At 47.0% G+C, this 14208-nt stretch overlaps 1 protein-coding gene across 7 annotated transcripts in view; it reads right to left on the reverse strand.

The window, feature by feature from the left end:
* The window catches only part of RAD52 (RAD52 homolog, DNA repair protein), a 34684-nt gene that overhangs the window by 4650 nt on the left and 15826 nt on the right, over nt 1-14208 (reverse strand). For all 7 annotated transcript variants that reach the window (XR_005237283.2, XR_012094423.1, XR_005237282.2 and 4 more), the window contains 6 exons: nt 13958-14051; nt 13732-13799; nt 11055-11173; nt 9363-9438; nt 1118-1296; nt 822-961 (listed from right to left, as the gene is read on the reverse strand). Coding sequence is in view for 4 of the 7 variants with exons in the window: in XM_007967150.3 (XP_007965341.1) it covers nt 822-961; nt 1118-1296; nt 9363-9438; nt 11055-11173; nt 13732-13799; nt 13958-14051 (676 nt within the window). In the remaining 3 variants the exon portion in view is untranslated. The remainder of the gene's footprint in view (nt 1-821; nt 962-1117; nt 1297-9362; nt 9439-11054; nt 11174-13731; nt 13800-13957; nt 14052-14208) is intronic.

Here is a 14208-nt window from a genome sequence, read left to right on the forward strand (position 1 = left end):
GGCAGGAGAGAACAGGAGGGGAGACAGAGAAGGAAGAGAGGAAGGCGTCTGCATCACTGTTCCCACTGAACCTGGACTCCGAAATTAACTAAAGTTGATAGATAAACCATCTGCCAAAGGTCCCCGTTATTCTCAACCCCAATTCTGCCTTGTATTTGAGGACATCTCAGAAACAAGGCTTGTTTTTTTGTTTGTTTTTTTTTTGAGGCCAGGTCTCCTTCACTCTGTCACCCAGGCTGGAGTGCAGTGGCACAATCCTGGCTCACTGCAACCTCTGCCTTCTGGATTCAAGCAATTCTCCTGCCTCAGCCTCCTGAGTAGGGGGGACCACAGGCATGTGCCACCACACCTGGCTAATTTTTATGTATTTTTGGTAGAGATGGAGTTTCGCCATGATGGCCAGGCTGGTGTCAAACTCCTGACCTCAAGTGATCTGCCCGCCTTGGCCTCCCAAAGTGCTAGGATTACAGATGTGAGCCACCGTGCCCGGCCAAGGCTTTCTAATGTAGAGATGGCCAAAGTATTTGAAGCAAAAAAAAAGTTATTTACCCTGAAATTTCTAATTCTAGAAGATTTTATCAATGCCCATTTAGTTCCATGGGGGGAAAAAAAAATCACTGTCTTTAGGAATGGGAAAATGTATGGCAGATTTAAATATCTGAATTTCCTGGGCTCATCTCTCCTGCGTGTGGCATGAGAGAAGTCCCAGCGAGGCCTGGTTTTGGAGCCGGCCACAGGGTTACTGGCAGAGAATCAGGCAACCCTGCGGCCAGACTTCCTCCTGCAGGCACCTCCCAGGGCTCTGCTCCCCACTCACACACCCTCACTCTTCTCAGCGGACAGCGTGGAGACGTGAACGTGCTGCTTCTCCATCCGCTCCCGGAACTGCTGCTGCAGCTGCTTTTGCCGGAGCTTCCGCTGGTACGTGGCCTCACTCTCCACGGTGGATGAAGTCAGGCCTCTGCGTGAGAGGACCAACGGTGAGAGGAGCCCCGAGTGACAGCCATGGCTCCTGGGAGCACGCACACGGCTGGCTGGCTCTGAAGGAGGGAGTGGAGGCAGCCCCAGTGACATAGGAAGGGGCCGAGAGGAAAGGAAGGGGCCTTGGGCCGCATACCGGGAGCTGCAGTCCTTGTCCCCCTGTATCACATGGCTTGGTCTAGAAGGGGAGGTCACCTCCCGTAGTTGTGGGTGTCCCAGGGCCATGTTCGGTCGGCAGCTGTTATATCTTGCCTCTTCCACAGATGGTTCAAAATCTTGTCTCTTTGCTTTAGTTAAATCCACTTCAAGAGGCAACTAGTAAGGAAAGAAAGAGGAGAAAAAAAATTCCTTCAACTGGCTCTTGGCCTCCGCTGCTTCTCCCTGACTCACAGGTATAGATTCCTGGAAAATCGCATTTGATATCCTCCATCCACTGCGCCTTCTAGGTCCTGCTGAGGCAAAGGATCTACAACTTCCAAGTAGTACTACGAGAAGGAGAAGCCAAACAATTTCATGTTTTATTTATACCCTTCTGTGTTAGTGAAGTTTTGATAAAAAGGAATCCTTTGGATTTGCCTTAGGGCAGATGTTCTGGAAAATAACTGGAATCTTTCCTCAGCAGCTGGGTCTGTCTGTGCTGCCTCCTTATCCTTGTTCCCTGGAAGTGAGCACACACGGTTCTGCGGAGGTCTGCACCTTCTCACCCCTTTCTGCCAGGGAAAGAGCACTTGTCACTGAGGCAGCCTCGGGTACGCTGTGGCATCACGAAGGACCCTTCAGACGACAGAGGGAAGAACACCCGGGAGGCACGGACGTCGGCTGCCAGCCAAGGCTGCAAGGAATCTTCCAGGACAGGGCTGGTCCTGCATCTCATCAACATGAGAACGGACACTCCTGTGCTGCGTGGCACAGGGCAAATGATTTCATTTCCACACTGATTCCTACAGAAATTCAGAATATTTTTACTTGGGAAAACATCTCTCAATTCATAAAACTGATGCTGATGGAATAATTATTTGAATATGAGGGATTAAGATGATTACATTTGACCTGAAAATGAAAATTATAGTGTAGATTTCATATCTACATTGAAAGATAAATGAGTAGTTTAAAAAGAAATGAGCTTTGGCCACGCACGGTGGCTCATGCCTGTAATCCCAGCACTTTGGCAAGCCAAGGCAGATCACTCAAGTCCAGGAGTTCAAGACCAGCCTGGCCAACACGGCAAAAATACAAAAATACAAAAAAAAATTGAAGGAGCTCCTGGGTAACAGCCCGTCTCTACTAAAAATACAAAAAATAAAAAAATAAAAAAATTAGCTGGGCACAGTGGCACACACCAGCGACTCAGGAGGCTGAGCAGGAGAATCGCCTGAACCCAGGAGGCAGAGCTTGCAGCGAGCTGAGATCGCACCACTGCACTCCAGCCTGGGCGATGGAGCAAGACTGTCTCAAAAAAAAGAAATGAGCTTTGAAAACTCCGAAAGACTGTCAATAACAAGTGCTGTCAAAGATACGGAACAACTGGAACTTACACAAGGCCACGTGGGGTGCGAACTAACACAGCCACACAGGAACACGGGAAGAACCTGCTAAAACTAAACACGTACCCATCTTCTCACCCAATGATTCCCAACAAAAATGAGCGTGAATGTACAGCAGAAGAATGCCAACAGCAGCTCCATTCACAACATCCAAAGCTACACAGACCAAAATGTCTACTAGGAAAGGACTAGAAAAGTAAATTGCTACATACTCATGCAAAAGAAAACCATACAGCAATGCAACTGCTGCACGCACCGTGGACGAACCTCACAACCATGCTGAATTCAAGACAGATACAAAGAGTTCAAACTGTAGGATTGCAAAAAAGTACATAACAATAAAAACAAATTTGTGGCTTTGTTTTTTTTTGTTTGTTTTTGAGAGAGGGTCTCGCTCTGTGGCCCAGGCTGGAGTGCAGTGGCGTAGTCACAGCTCACTGCAGCCTGGGCCTCCTAGGCTCAAATGATTCTCCCAGCTCAGCCTTCCAAGTAGCTGGGACTACAGGCGTGCACCACCAGGCCCAGCTAATTTTTATTTTTATTTTGTAGAGACAGGGTCCCACTAATGTTGTCCTGGCTGGTCTCCAACTCCTGGGCTCAAGCCATCCTTCCTCCTCGGCCTCTCCAAGTGGTGGGATTACAGGAGCGAGTCACCACACCCGGCCAGTCTGTGTTGTTAAAAGTGGTTTGCTCAGTAGTGGGAAGGAGGGCAGGGGATGGCAATGACTGCAAGGAACACAGCTGGGCCTTCTAGGTACTGGCAATGTCCTGTCTTGATTCAGATGTTGGCTATGTGGATATGTTTGGTTTGAAAATTCATCAAGCAGAGCATGGATGATACGTGCACTTGTCTACATGTCTGTATGTTCTTTTTAATACTTTGGTCAATTTTCTTAAAATATAAACTGTACAATTCCACTTACGGTACAATTCCATTTGTGAACTTTACATACATAAAGTTCAAAAACAGGAAAAAATCTATGAAAGTCAGAATAGAAGACAGGACAGTAGTTACTTTTGAAAAAAAGAAAGCAAGGCAGTGACTAGAAGAGGGCAAAATGGGGCTTCAGGGCTGCTGGTAAAGCTCTGTTTCCCTATCCAGGAGGTGAATAGCTGCGTTCACTTACGAAATGGTGGCTCATGCCTGTAATCCCAACACTTTGGGAAGCTGAGGCAGGTGGATCACTTGAGGTCAGGAGTTCGAGACCACCTGGGCCACCATGGTGAAACCCCATTTCTACTAAAAATACAAAAATTAGCCAGGTGTGGTGGTGGGCGCCTATAATCCCAGTTACTCGGGAGGCTCAGGCTGGAGAATGGTTTGAACCCACGAGGCAGAGGTTGCCGTGATTGCACTCCAGCCTCAGTGACAAGAGTGAAACTCTGTCTCAACAAAAAAAAAAAAAAAAGAGAAATTTGGGGCCAGGCTCAGTGGCTTATACCTGTAATCCCAGCACTTTGGGAGGACAAGGCAGGTGGATTGATCACTTGAGCCCAGGAGTTTGAGACCAGCCTGGCCAACACAGCAAAACACTGCTCTACTAAAAATACAAAACATTAGTTGGGCGTGTGGCGGGTGCCTGTAGTCCAGCTACTCAGGAGGCTGAGGCACAAGAATCACTTGAACCTGGGAGGCAGAAGTTGCCGTGAGCCAAGATACCACCACCACACTCTAGCCTGGGCGACAGAGCAAGGCTCTGTCTAGAACAAATAAACAAACACATAATTAGGGCTGGGTGCGGTGGCTCACGCCTGTAATCCCATCACCTTGGGAGGCCGAGATGGGCAGATCACCTGAGGTCGGGAGTTTGAGATCAGCCTGACCAACTTGGTGAAACTCTGTCTCTACAAAATAGAAAAAATTAGCTGGGCGTGGTGGCACACACCTGTAGCCCCAGTTAGTTGGGAGGCTGAGGTAGAAGAATCGCCTGAACCTGGGAGGCGGAGATTGCAGTGAGCTGAGATCACACAATTGCACTGCAGCCTAGGCAACCAGAAGTCTCAAAAAAAAAAAAAAAAAAATTAGCCGGGCATGGTAGCACATGCCTGTAGTTCCAGCTACTCGGGAGGCTGAGGCAGAACTGCTTCAACCCGGGAGGCAGAGGTTGCAGTGAGCCAAGATCACACCACTGCACTCCAGCCTGGGCAGCAGAGCAAGACTCTGTCTCAGAAAACAAAAAACTGTTATAAGAGAAGAGGATATTATATAATGATAAGAATCTCAGCCGGGCACGGTGGCTCACGCCTATAATCCCAGCACTTTGGGAGGCCAAGGCGGGCGGATCACGAGGTCAGGAGACTGAGACCATTCTGGCTAACACAGTGAAACCCCGTCTCTACTAAAAATACACAAAATTAGCAGGGCATGGTGGTGGGTACCTGTAGTCCCAGCTACTCAGGAGGCTGAGGCGGGAGAATGGCGTGAACCCGGGAGGCGGAGCTTGCAGTGAGCTGAGATCGCGCCACTGCACACTCCAGCCTGGGTGACAGAGCCAGACTCCATCTCAAAAAAAAAAAAAAAAAAAAAAAAAAAAAAAAGAATGTCAATTCACCAAGAAGATATAACAATTATAAATATTTATGCACCAGACACCAGAGGTCCTAAATATATGAAGCAAGCTTTGATAGGATTGTAAGGTGAAATAAAAGCAACACAATAATAGTAGGAGACTTCACTACCCAACTTTCAATAATGGATAAAACAACCAAACAAAAGATGAATAAGGCAATAGAGTATTTGAACAATACTATAGGCCAACTGGACGTAGCAGTCATATACATAACATTCCACCCACCAACAGCAGAAAATACATTCTTTGCAAGTACACATGCAACATTCTGCCAGACAGACCACATGTCAGGCCACAAAAACCAGTCCTAACAAATTCAAGATGGAAATCATATAAAGTATCTTTTCAGTCACAACGGAATTAAACTAGAAATCAACAGCAAAAAGAGAACTGGAAAATCCACGAATCAGTAGAAATTAACCACCACACTTAAAGTCAAAGGAAATGTAACAAGGAAACTTAGAAGAATTCCTTGAGACAAATGCATCCCACAACACACCACAACACACCAAATGCACACAACACAACATACCAAATGCATACAACACAACACACCAAATGCATACAACACAACATACCAAACTTCTGGGGTGCAGTGAAAAGTCTTAAGAGGGAAGTTACGCACACATTTGTTTAAAAAAAGGAGATCTCAAATCTACGTTATACCTCAAAGAACTAGAAAAAAAAGCTATACTCAAAGTTAGCAGAAGAAAGGAGATTCTAAAAGGATGAGAGCAGACATCAGTGAGAGTACAAAAACAATACGAAAAAGCTCCATAAAAATCGGAGTCGCCGGGCGCGGTGGCTCACGCCTGTAATCCCAGCACTTTGGGAGGCCGAGGTGGGCGGATCATGAGGTCGGGAGATCGAGACCATCCTGGCTAACACGGTGAAACCCCGTCTCTACTAAAAATACAAAAAATTAGCTGGGCGAGGTGGCGGGCGCCTGTAGTCCCAGCTACTCGGAGGCTGAGGCAGGAGAATGGCGTGAACCGAGAGGCGGAGCTTGCAGTGAGCCGAGATCGCGCCACTGGGTTCCAGCCTGGGCGACAAAGCGAGACTCCGTCTCAAAAAAAAAAAAAAAAAAAAAAAAATCGGAGTCAGGCCACATGTGGCTGCTCACACCTGTTATCCCAGCATTTGGGAGGCCAAGGCAGGTGGATCACTTGAGGCCAGGGGTTTGAGACCAGCCTGGGCAACACGGTAAAATTTTTTGTATTCTCCGCCTGGCATGGTGGCGGGCGCCTATAGTCCCAGCTACTTGGGAGGCTGAGACAGTAGAATTATTTGAACCCAGAGGCGGAGGTTGTGGTGGGCCAAGATTGTGCCACTGCACTCCAGCCTGGGCAACAGAGTGAGACTCCGTCTCAAAAAAGAAAATATGGTCAACATCACTAATCATCAGGGGTATGCAACTCATAATCACAATAAAATATCACACCCATTAGGATGGCTACTCAAAAAAAAAAAAAAGCCAAAAACTCAGAAAATAACACCTGCTGGTTAGGGTTTAGAAAAACCTGAACTCATGTGCACTGCTGGTGGAATTGTCAAACGAGGCAACTGCTATGAAAATCGGTATGGCAGCTCCTCGAAAACTGAAAAATAGGATTACATACGACCAGCAATCCCCTTCAGAATATGTCTAAAAGAATTGAAAACGGGATCTCAAAGAGGGTTACACACCCACGTTCACAGCAGCATCATTCACAATAGCCAAGAGGTTGAAAGTAACCCAAATGTCCCTCAACAAATGAACAAACTGTGGCCGGTACGATGGAATAGTCAGCCCTAAAAAGAAGGGAATTCTGATACACACGACTACACGGATGAATCTTAAGGGCATTAACGCTAAGTGAAATAAGCCAGTCACAAAAAGACAAACACGATGCGATTCCATTTATATGAGGTGTCCAGAGTAGACAAATTCATAGAAACAGGAAACAGACATACACCTATCATCTCAGCACTGAAGGAGGCTGAGCGGGAGGATCGCTTGCAGCCAGGAGTTTGAGACTAGCCAGGGAAACAGCAAAACTCCACGTCCACAAAAGAAATTTTATTTTTATTATTATTATTTTGAGACAGAATCTCACTCTGTCTCCCAGGCTGGAGTACAGTGGCACGATCTTGGCTCACTGCAGCTTCCACCTCCCAGATTCAAGCGATTCTCATGCCCCAGCCTCCGGAAGACCTGGGATTACAGGCAGGCTGACCACCACGCCCAGCTGATTTTTGTATTTTTTCTTTTTTTTTTTTCTTTTGAGACGGAGTCTCACTGTGTTGCCCAGGCTGGAGTGCAGTGGCGCGATCTCAGCTCACCACAACCTCCACCTCCCGGGCTCACAGCATTCTCCTGCCTCAGCCTCCTGAGTAGCTGGGACCACAGGTGCCGCCACCTCGCCCGGCTAATTTTTTGTATTTTTAGTAGAGACGGGGTTTCACTGTGTTGGCCAGGATGGTCTCGATCTCCTGACCTCGTGATCTGCCCGCCTCGGCCTCCCAAAGTGCTGAGATTACAGGCGTGAGCCACTGCGCCTGGCCGTATTTTTTAGTAGAGACAGGGTTTCACCATTTGGCCAGGCTGGTCTCGAACTCCTGGGCTCAAGGGATCTAACCACCTCGGCCTCCCAAAGTGTGGGATGACAAGCAGGAGCCACAGGGCCCAGCCTAATTTTTTATAAAAGAAAAAAAAAAAATCAAGACCAGCCTCGGCAACACAGTAAGAGCTCATCTCTTTAAAAAAAAAAAAAGTTAATTAGCTGGGTCCAGGTGCAGGGGCCCATCCTGTAATCCCAGCGCTTTGGGAGGCCAAGGCAGGAGGATCACATGAGCCCAGTAGTTCAAGCCCAGCCCAGAGAAATTGTGTCTCTACAAAAAGTATAATAATTGTTTAAAAAATAAAGTAGCTAGGTGTGGTGGCACATACCTGTAGTCCTCGCCACTTGAGAGGCTGAGGCAGGAGGATCCAGGAGGATCCCTTGGGCCCAGGAGTTCAAGGATGCAGTGAATTAGGATTGCACTCCTGCATTCCAGCCTGGGTGACAGAGCAAGACCTCATCTTTCATAAAATAAAAAAAAAAAAAAAAAAAAAGAAAGTGGAAGTAGTTACAAGCATCTGGGAATAGGGGGAAATGTGCAGTTCTTGTTTTATGCGTATAGAGTCTTACTTCTGCAGATCAATTTCACAACAATGTGAATACACTTAACACTACTCAACCATACACTAAAAATAGTTAACATGTGATGTGTTTTACTACAATTTAAAAAAAGAAAAGGCCGGGTGCAGTGGCTCACGCCTGTCATCCCAGAACTTTGGGAGGCCCAGGGAGGCGGATCACTTGAGGTCAGAAGTTCAAGACCAGCCTGGTCAACAGGGAGAAACCCCATCTACTAAAAATACAAAAATTAGCCAGGCGTGGTGGCGGCACCTGTGGTCCCAACTACTCGGGAGGCTGAGGCAGGAGAATAGTGTGAACCCGGGAGGTGGAGTTTGCAGTGAGCCGAGATCACACCACTGCACTCCAGCCTGGGCAACAGAGCAAGACTCCGTCTCAAAAAAAAAAAAAAAAAAAAAATGCCTAACAAAATATTAGCAAACTGAATCCAATCACGTTTACAAATGATTGTTTAAAGGAGTTTGTACAGATGTCCAGAGACACACACCTTGTGGGGCTCCGTGAGGAAAAGAATCCCTCAGGCACAGGATGGAAATGCTGCCCTGGGGGGTGACATGGCAGGGACCTCGGAGCGCAGATGAGGCAGGAGGAACACTCCAGAAGCTACTCATCGCGTCAGGTGTGACTCAGGGCTGCCCGGCCACAGACCCCATTCTCCAACGGCAAATGCTCACATCACGTGTCAGGTACTGACAGAAATAACGGACGTCTAAATCTTACTGACACCAGAACTAAGGAAAACCAAGAAGGCTCAGCGGTGAGGCTGGGAGTGTCTGGAAGGACAGCGGTGCCGCAGAGGGCTGTGTGCTCACTCTGAGGCTTCACAGACTACCCCCAGCCACAGTTCTCTACCTACACGTCACACAAATGCTCCAGATCTCACATTCCTGTCAAATGATGTGATTTTTAAAAAAGTAAACTGCTGTGATTAGTTCCTGCTAGCTCTAACATTCGAAATCTGAAATAAACATTCCGGACCCTCTAAACAGCTGAGTCCTCCCTTCTCCTCACATCCTCCAAGCACTCAACTCACGACACAGAAGAGTTTGCTGTGTGATCCGCACTGCACTCATCCATGTCTGATGTACCTGGCGTGGAAGCTTATTTAGTGACCTCAGGTAGTCTTTGTCCAGAACACAGTTTCCAAGTGCATTTCCAAAACTCCTAAGGGCAAGAGGGAAAAAAAAGTGAACCAGGGTTAAGAATTGTTAGACATGAATATCAGAGAACAGACTTACAACTTTTGTACAGGTTGCTTCTCAGGTGCAGCAGAGAAAATGGACCCTACCATGCGTTCCCCATTGACATCGGGTAAGCATCTAGCATGTTCCTGCACTGTGTTAGCTTCTGAGAATACCGCAGGGAGAACAAGACACAAACCCCTGCCCTCACAGAGACGATGAGCATGAGAAGACTGAGGCACCATTCACAAAACCCAGCAGCCACCTCCTGATACGGAGAACAAACTGCAGAGCGTTTTCCTTTTTTTCTTTTTTTTCCAAAGAATGCTCCAATTTCCCAGCAGGAGTAGGCAACACACACTTAGGGACTGGGGGCTCAAGGGCACAACCTTCCATGAGCAAAGTTCTTAACTTGGGGTCTGCGGACTCCCCGACAGAATTCACAGGTTTTTCGGGTTCAATTCACTTCAATTCTCAAAGACACGGATATGGTTCCATGTTTATTCCCTCCCAATTCCGTGTTGGAACGCGGCCTCCCATGCCGGAGGCGCGGCCTGGTGGGAAGCACTGGATCCTGGGGCTGGATTCCTCATCAACAGCTTAGTGCCACCCCCTTGGTGTTGAGTGACTTCTCACTCAGTTCACGAGAGATCTGGTGGTTGGAGTGTGGGGCTGGGCATGACGGCTCATGCCTGTAATCCTGGTACTTTGGGAGGCACAAGGAGGAGGATGACTTGAGTCCAGGAGTTTCAGACTGGCCTAGGCAACATAGGGAGCCCCTGTCTCTACAAAAAAAAAAATGTTTTTAATTAACTGAGGGTGGTGTCATGTGCCTGTGATCCCAGCTACTCGGGAGGCTGAAGCAGGAAGATCACTTCGCCCAGGAGTTCAAGGTTGCAGTGAGCAACGATGGCACCACTGCACCCCAGCCTGTGCATCACAGCAAGATCCTGTTTCAAAAAATGAAAAACAACCATAAAATAAATAAATAAGCCTGGGACCTCTTCCCTGTCTCTCTTGCTCCCTCTCTCCATGTTCCCTCTTCGCCTTCTGCCATGATTAGAAGTTTCCTGAGGCCTCACCAGAAGCGGATGCTGGCACCAGGCTTCCAGTCCAGTCCACACAACCATAAGCCAATCAAACCTCCTTTATTTATAAGTCACCCAGCCTCTGGTATTCCTGCATAGCAACATAAATGGACTAACGCAGACACCCGCGTGACTGTGTAACTAAGTCAACTATGCTACTGTGCATAGCGGAGGGCTGCTGAGGCGCACGGAGAGGATGAGGGTGCTGTCTGTGCACTCGCAGTAGGAGGGGGAAGGTCTCCAGCACACATTACTGGGTGTGCGGAGAAGAGAGCACACAGGATTCTACCACTTATTCCTGCAAGGGAAGCCTGAAACAGAAACACTGAAAACATACTAACGAAAGCGGGAAAACAGGGCAGACAGGAGCCGGGGCAGGGGTGAGACTTATCTTCCATGTTGCTTAGATTTTTGAACCACGTGGCTGTATTACCTCTTCCAAAAACCACCGAAACCTGCTCTGCAGCAAGCGCTGGAATGACGCAGGTTAGACTCCCAGCCCCGCACTCACCTGAGGGCTCGCTTCAGCCCATCTGTCACCGCCTCCTTCCTTGCCTTCTCCAGAGATAAGGCCTTGGACTTGAGGCCCTCACTAACACCGTAACCAACATCTTCGTGATAGGAACCATCCTGGGGGCAGAAAAGGAGTTAAAACTCAAACACGAGAGCGGCAGACGCGCCACAACTCCCCCTTTCCTCAAGCAGCAGAGCTCAAAGCAGGCATCTCCCGCCTGGCAGCCTTGCTACAGGGGCACGGGCAGAAGTCTGGGTGAGAATCCACTGTCAGTGCTGCTTCCTAGACCTGGTCTGCCTGGACATGTGCCTGTGGTCACGGTGGCAAGACGATCCTCCCTTCCCACCTGCCCTCTGACACACAAAGGGCACATTAGAAACCCACCCCAAATCCTATCAGTGTGCATTACCCTAAGGTAAAAAAACCTCTGGAACGGCCAGGCGGGGCGTGGTGGCTCACACCTGTAATCCCAGCCCTGTGGAGGCCGAGGCAGGTGGATCACTTGAGGTCAGGAGTTCAAGACCAGCCTGGTCAACATGGTGAAATCCTGTCTCTACTAAAAATACAAAAATTAGCCGGGTGTGGTGGTGGGCACCTGTAATCCCAGCTACTCAGGAGGCTGAGGCAGGAGAATTACTTGAACCCAGGAGACAGAGGATGCAGTGAGCCGAGATCGTGCCACTGCACTCCAGCCTGGGCGACAGAGTAAGACTCTGTCTCAAAAAAAAAAAACCTCTGGGATATCAAAAAAAGGGATAATTTGAATATTGGATCTAATGGTCTCTAAGGATTGGAGAGCAAATCCCTTTGGAAGTCAGGTGGCATCCAGCTCCTGCCTTTCACCAAAAGTGAAGGTGGACCTGAGCACATCATTCGCTGATTGAGAATCAAATACAGTGTTTGATGATAGTGCTCAGTGATTTTTTAAAAAATAACTCAAAAAGCACTCAAATAAATGAGTGACACTATAACAAAACTCTTTCCATTCTCAGCTACTCACTCATAGACACAAGGTTTTCTAGTACTATTTAGAAAAATAAGTCAGAATAGAACTAATGCTGAATTGTTCATTCAAGAAATAAGCAGGCCAGGCGTGGTGGCTCACGCCTTTAATCCCAGCACTTTGGGAGGCCGAGGCGGGCGGATCACCTGAGGCCGTGAGTCCAAGACCAGCCTGACCAATGTGGAGAAACCCGTCTCTACTAAAATCACACACAAAAAATTAGGCAGGCACGTGGCTCATGCCTGTAATCCCAGCTACTCGTGAGGCTGAGGCAGGAGAATCGCTTGAACCCGGGAGGTGGAGGTGGCGGTGAGCCGAGATTGTGCCATTACACTCCAGCCTGGGCAACAAGAGTGAAACTCTGTCTCAAAATAAAAAAAAAAAAGAAGTAGGTAATATTCAATTATGGCTATATGGATATAAAAATTAACTGAAAAAACAGCACTATCCATCTCATTAAGATATTCATTTTCCATAAATTTTATATTTTATATTTTAAATTTTTTATTTTTGTGGCAAGATTTCAAATCTTTAATTTTTCTAAGTTATCAAAATTTTGCTGTATTTATGTTTTCTCTTCACCATAAACACAATTGTCTGGTCAACTGTGTGTTAACAGTAGCTATAATATAACTAAATCCAAAAGAAATCTCTCAATATTTAGAGCCTTAAGTACACTGAAAATTTACTAAAAATTTTTATTTTTATACACATGCAAAGGCAGAGACGCATAATGAGGCTATCAATAAAACTTTTCTTTTTTTTCACCCAGGAGTTCAGTGGCACAATCACAGCTCATCACAGCCTCGACTTCCCGGGCTCAGGTGATCCTCCCACCTCCGCCTCCTGAGTAGCTAGGACTACAAGCGTGCGCCACCACGCCCAGCTAATTTTTTGTATTTTTAGGAGAGACGGGCTTTCACCATGCTGCCCAGGCTGGTCTCAGATCCCCGGGCTCAAGCAATCCTTCCATCTAAGCCTCCCAAAGTGCTGGGATTACAGGAACGAGCCACCTTGCCCAGCCAAACTTTCAACCATAAATATGTATGAGGATAAAAACCAGTAGGGAAACAGAAAGGAAATGTAAGTTCAGATAAAGAACGAACCATGTAAAATTTCTAAGATTTAAAAAAAAGCCTGTTCATTGTATTTCTTCAAATAAACGATAGATCTAACCCTCTACAGTATTTAGAGTCCACTGGGATTTTTAACAAAGATCTAACAGATTTACGGTAAGTCCTCACTTAACAGCTTAAATAACTGCAACTTTAAGCAAAACAACTTCTTAACAAAACCCAATTTTTGTTTTTATCTGTAACAAAAGGACCTGCTTTGCCTAAAGTTGAGTTTCCAAAAACTTATCAGTGATGGTAAAATTATTGTATTTTAGAACATCAGATTTTACCATATGCCAAAAAATACACCTTTTGCAACAATTTTTATATGTGGTGAAAACTTTTAAGTGTCAACTTGAAAATGTGCAAGAGAACAGTTTTTCCATTCTTTTAGGGATACCGGAGCAACAGTATTTGAATCCCACCATTCTGGGGAACACTGGCTGAGACACAACTCTGCAGCCCGGGTCCCTATCCAGCTACCCACCTCCCTACCTGCTCACCTTCTCCTACCACTCACTGATCCCTCCGGGCAGGTCTACTCCATCCTCCTCACCTTCAACTGGACCCTCACAAACGCACAGACTCCCACGTAGAACTTGCCATTGTTGAGGTCAACAAAATCTAGGAGTGGGAAAGAGAGCAAGTTGAAGAGGACACTGATTGCTGTGCCACAGCCATTCTTCCTGCTGGCACTAAGTCCCCCTACCTCACCTCCTCACTCACAGCATCCTTTCACCAGGAGGTGGACAATGCACAAGTCCCCACTGCTGCATACTCACCCACATTCTGCTGCGTGATGGAGTGTGCCCAGCCATTGTAACCAAACATCTCATTGGCCAGATTAATTACTCGATGACCCTCAATGTAACATACCTAGAAAAAAAATGTTTTTAAGGAAAAGTTGTGTTAATTCCTTACCACACTTAAATGTGAATCAAAATTTACATAATTTATTCCTCATCTACTTTTTTGGATAAACTGCCCTTAAACATTCTACTCGGGAGGCTGAGGTGGGAGGATCGCTTGAGCC

The sequence above is a fragment of the Chlorocebus sabaeus genome, chromosome 11 (assembly GCF_047675955.1).
Source record: "Chlorocebus sabaeus isolate Y175 chromosome 11, mChlSab1.0.hap1, whole genome shotgun sequence".
NCBI classification, from domain to species: Eukaryota; Metazoa; Chordata; class Mammalia; order Primates; family Cercopithecidae; genus Chlorocebus; species Chlorocebus sabaeus.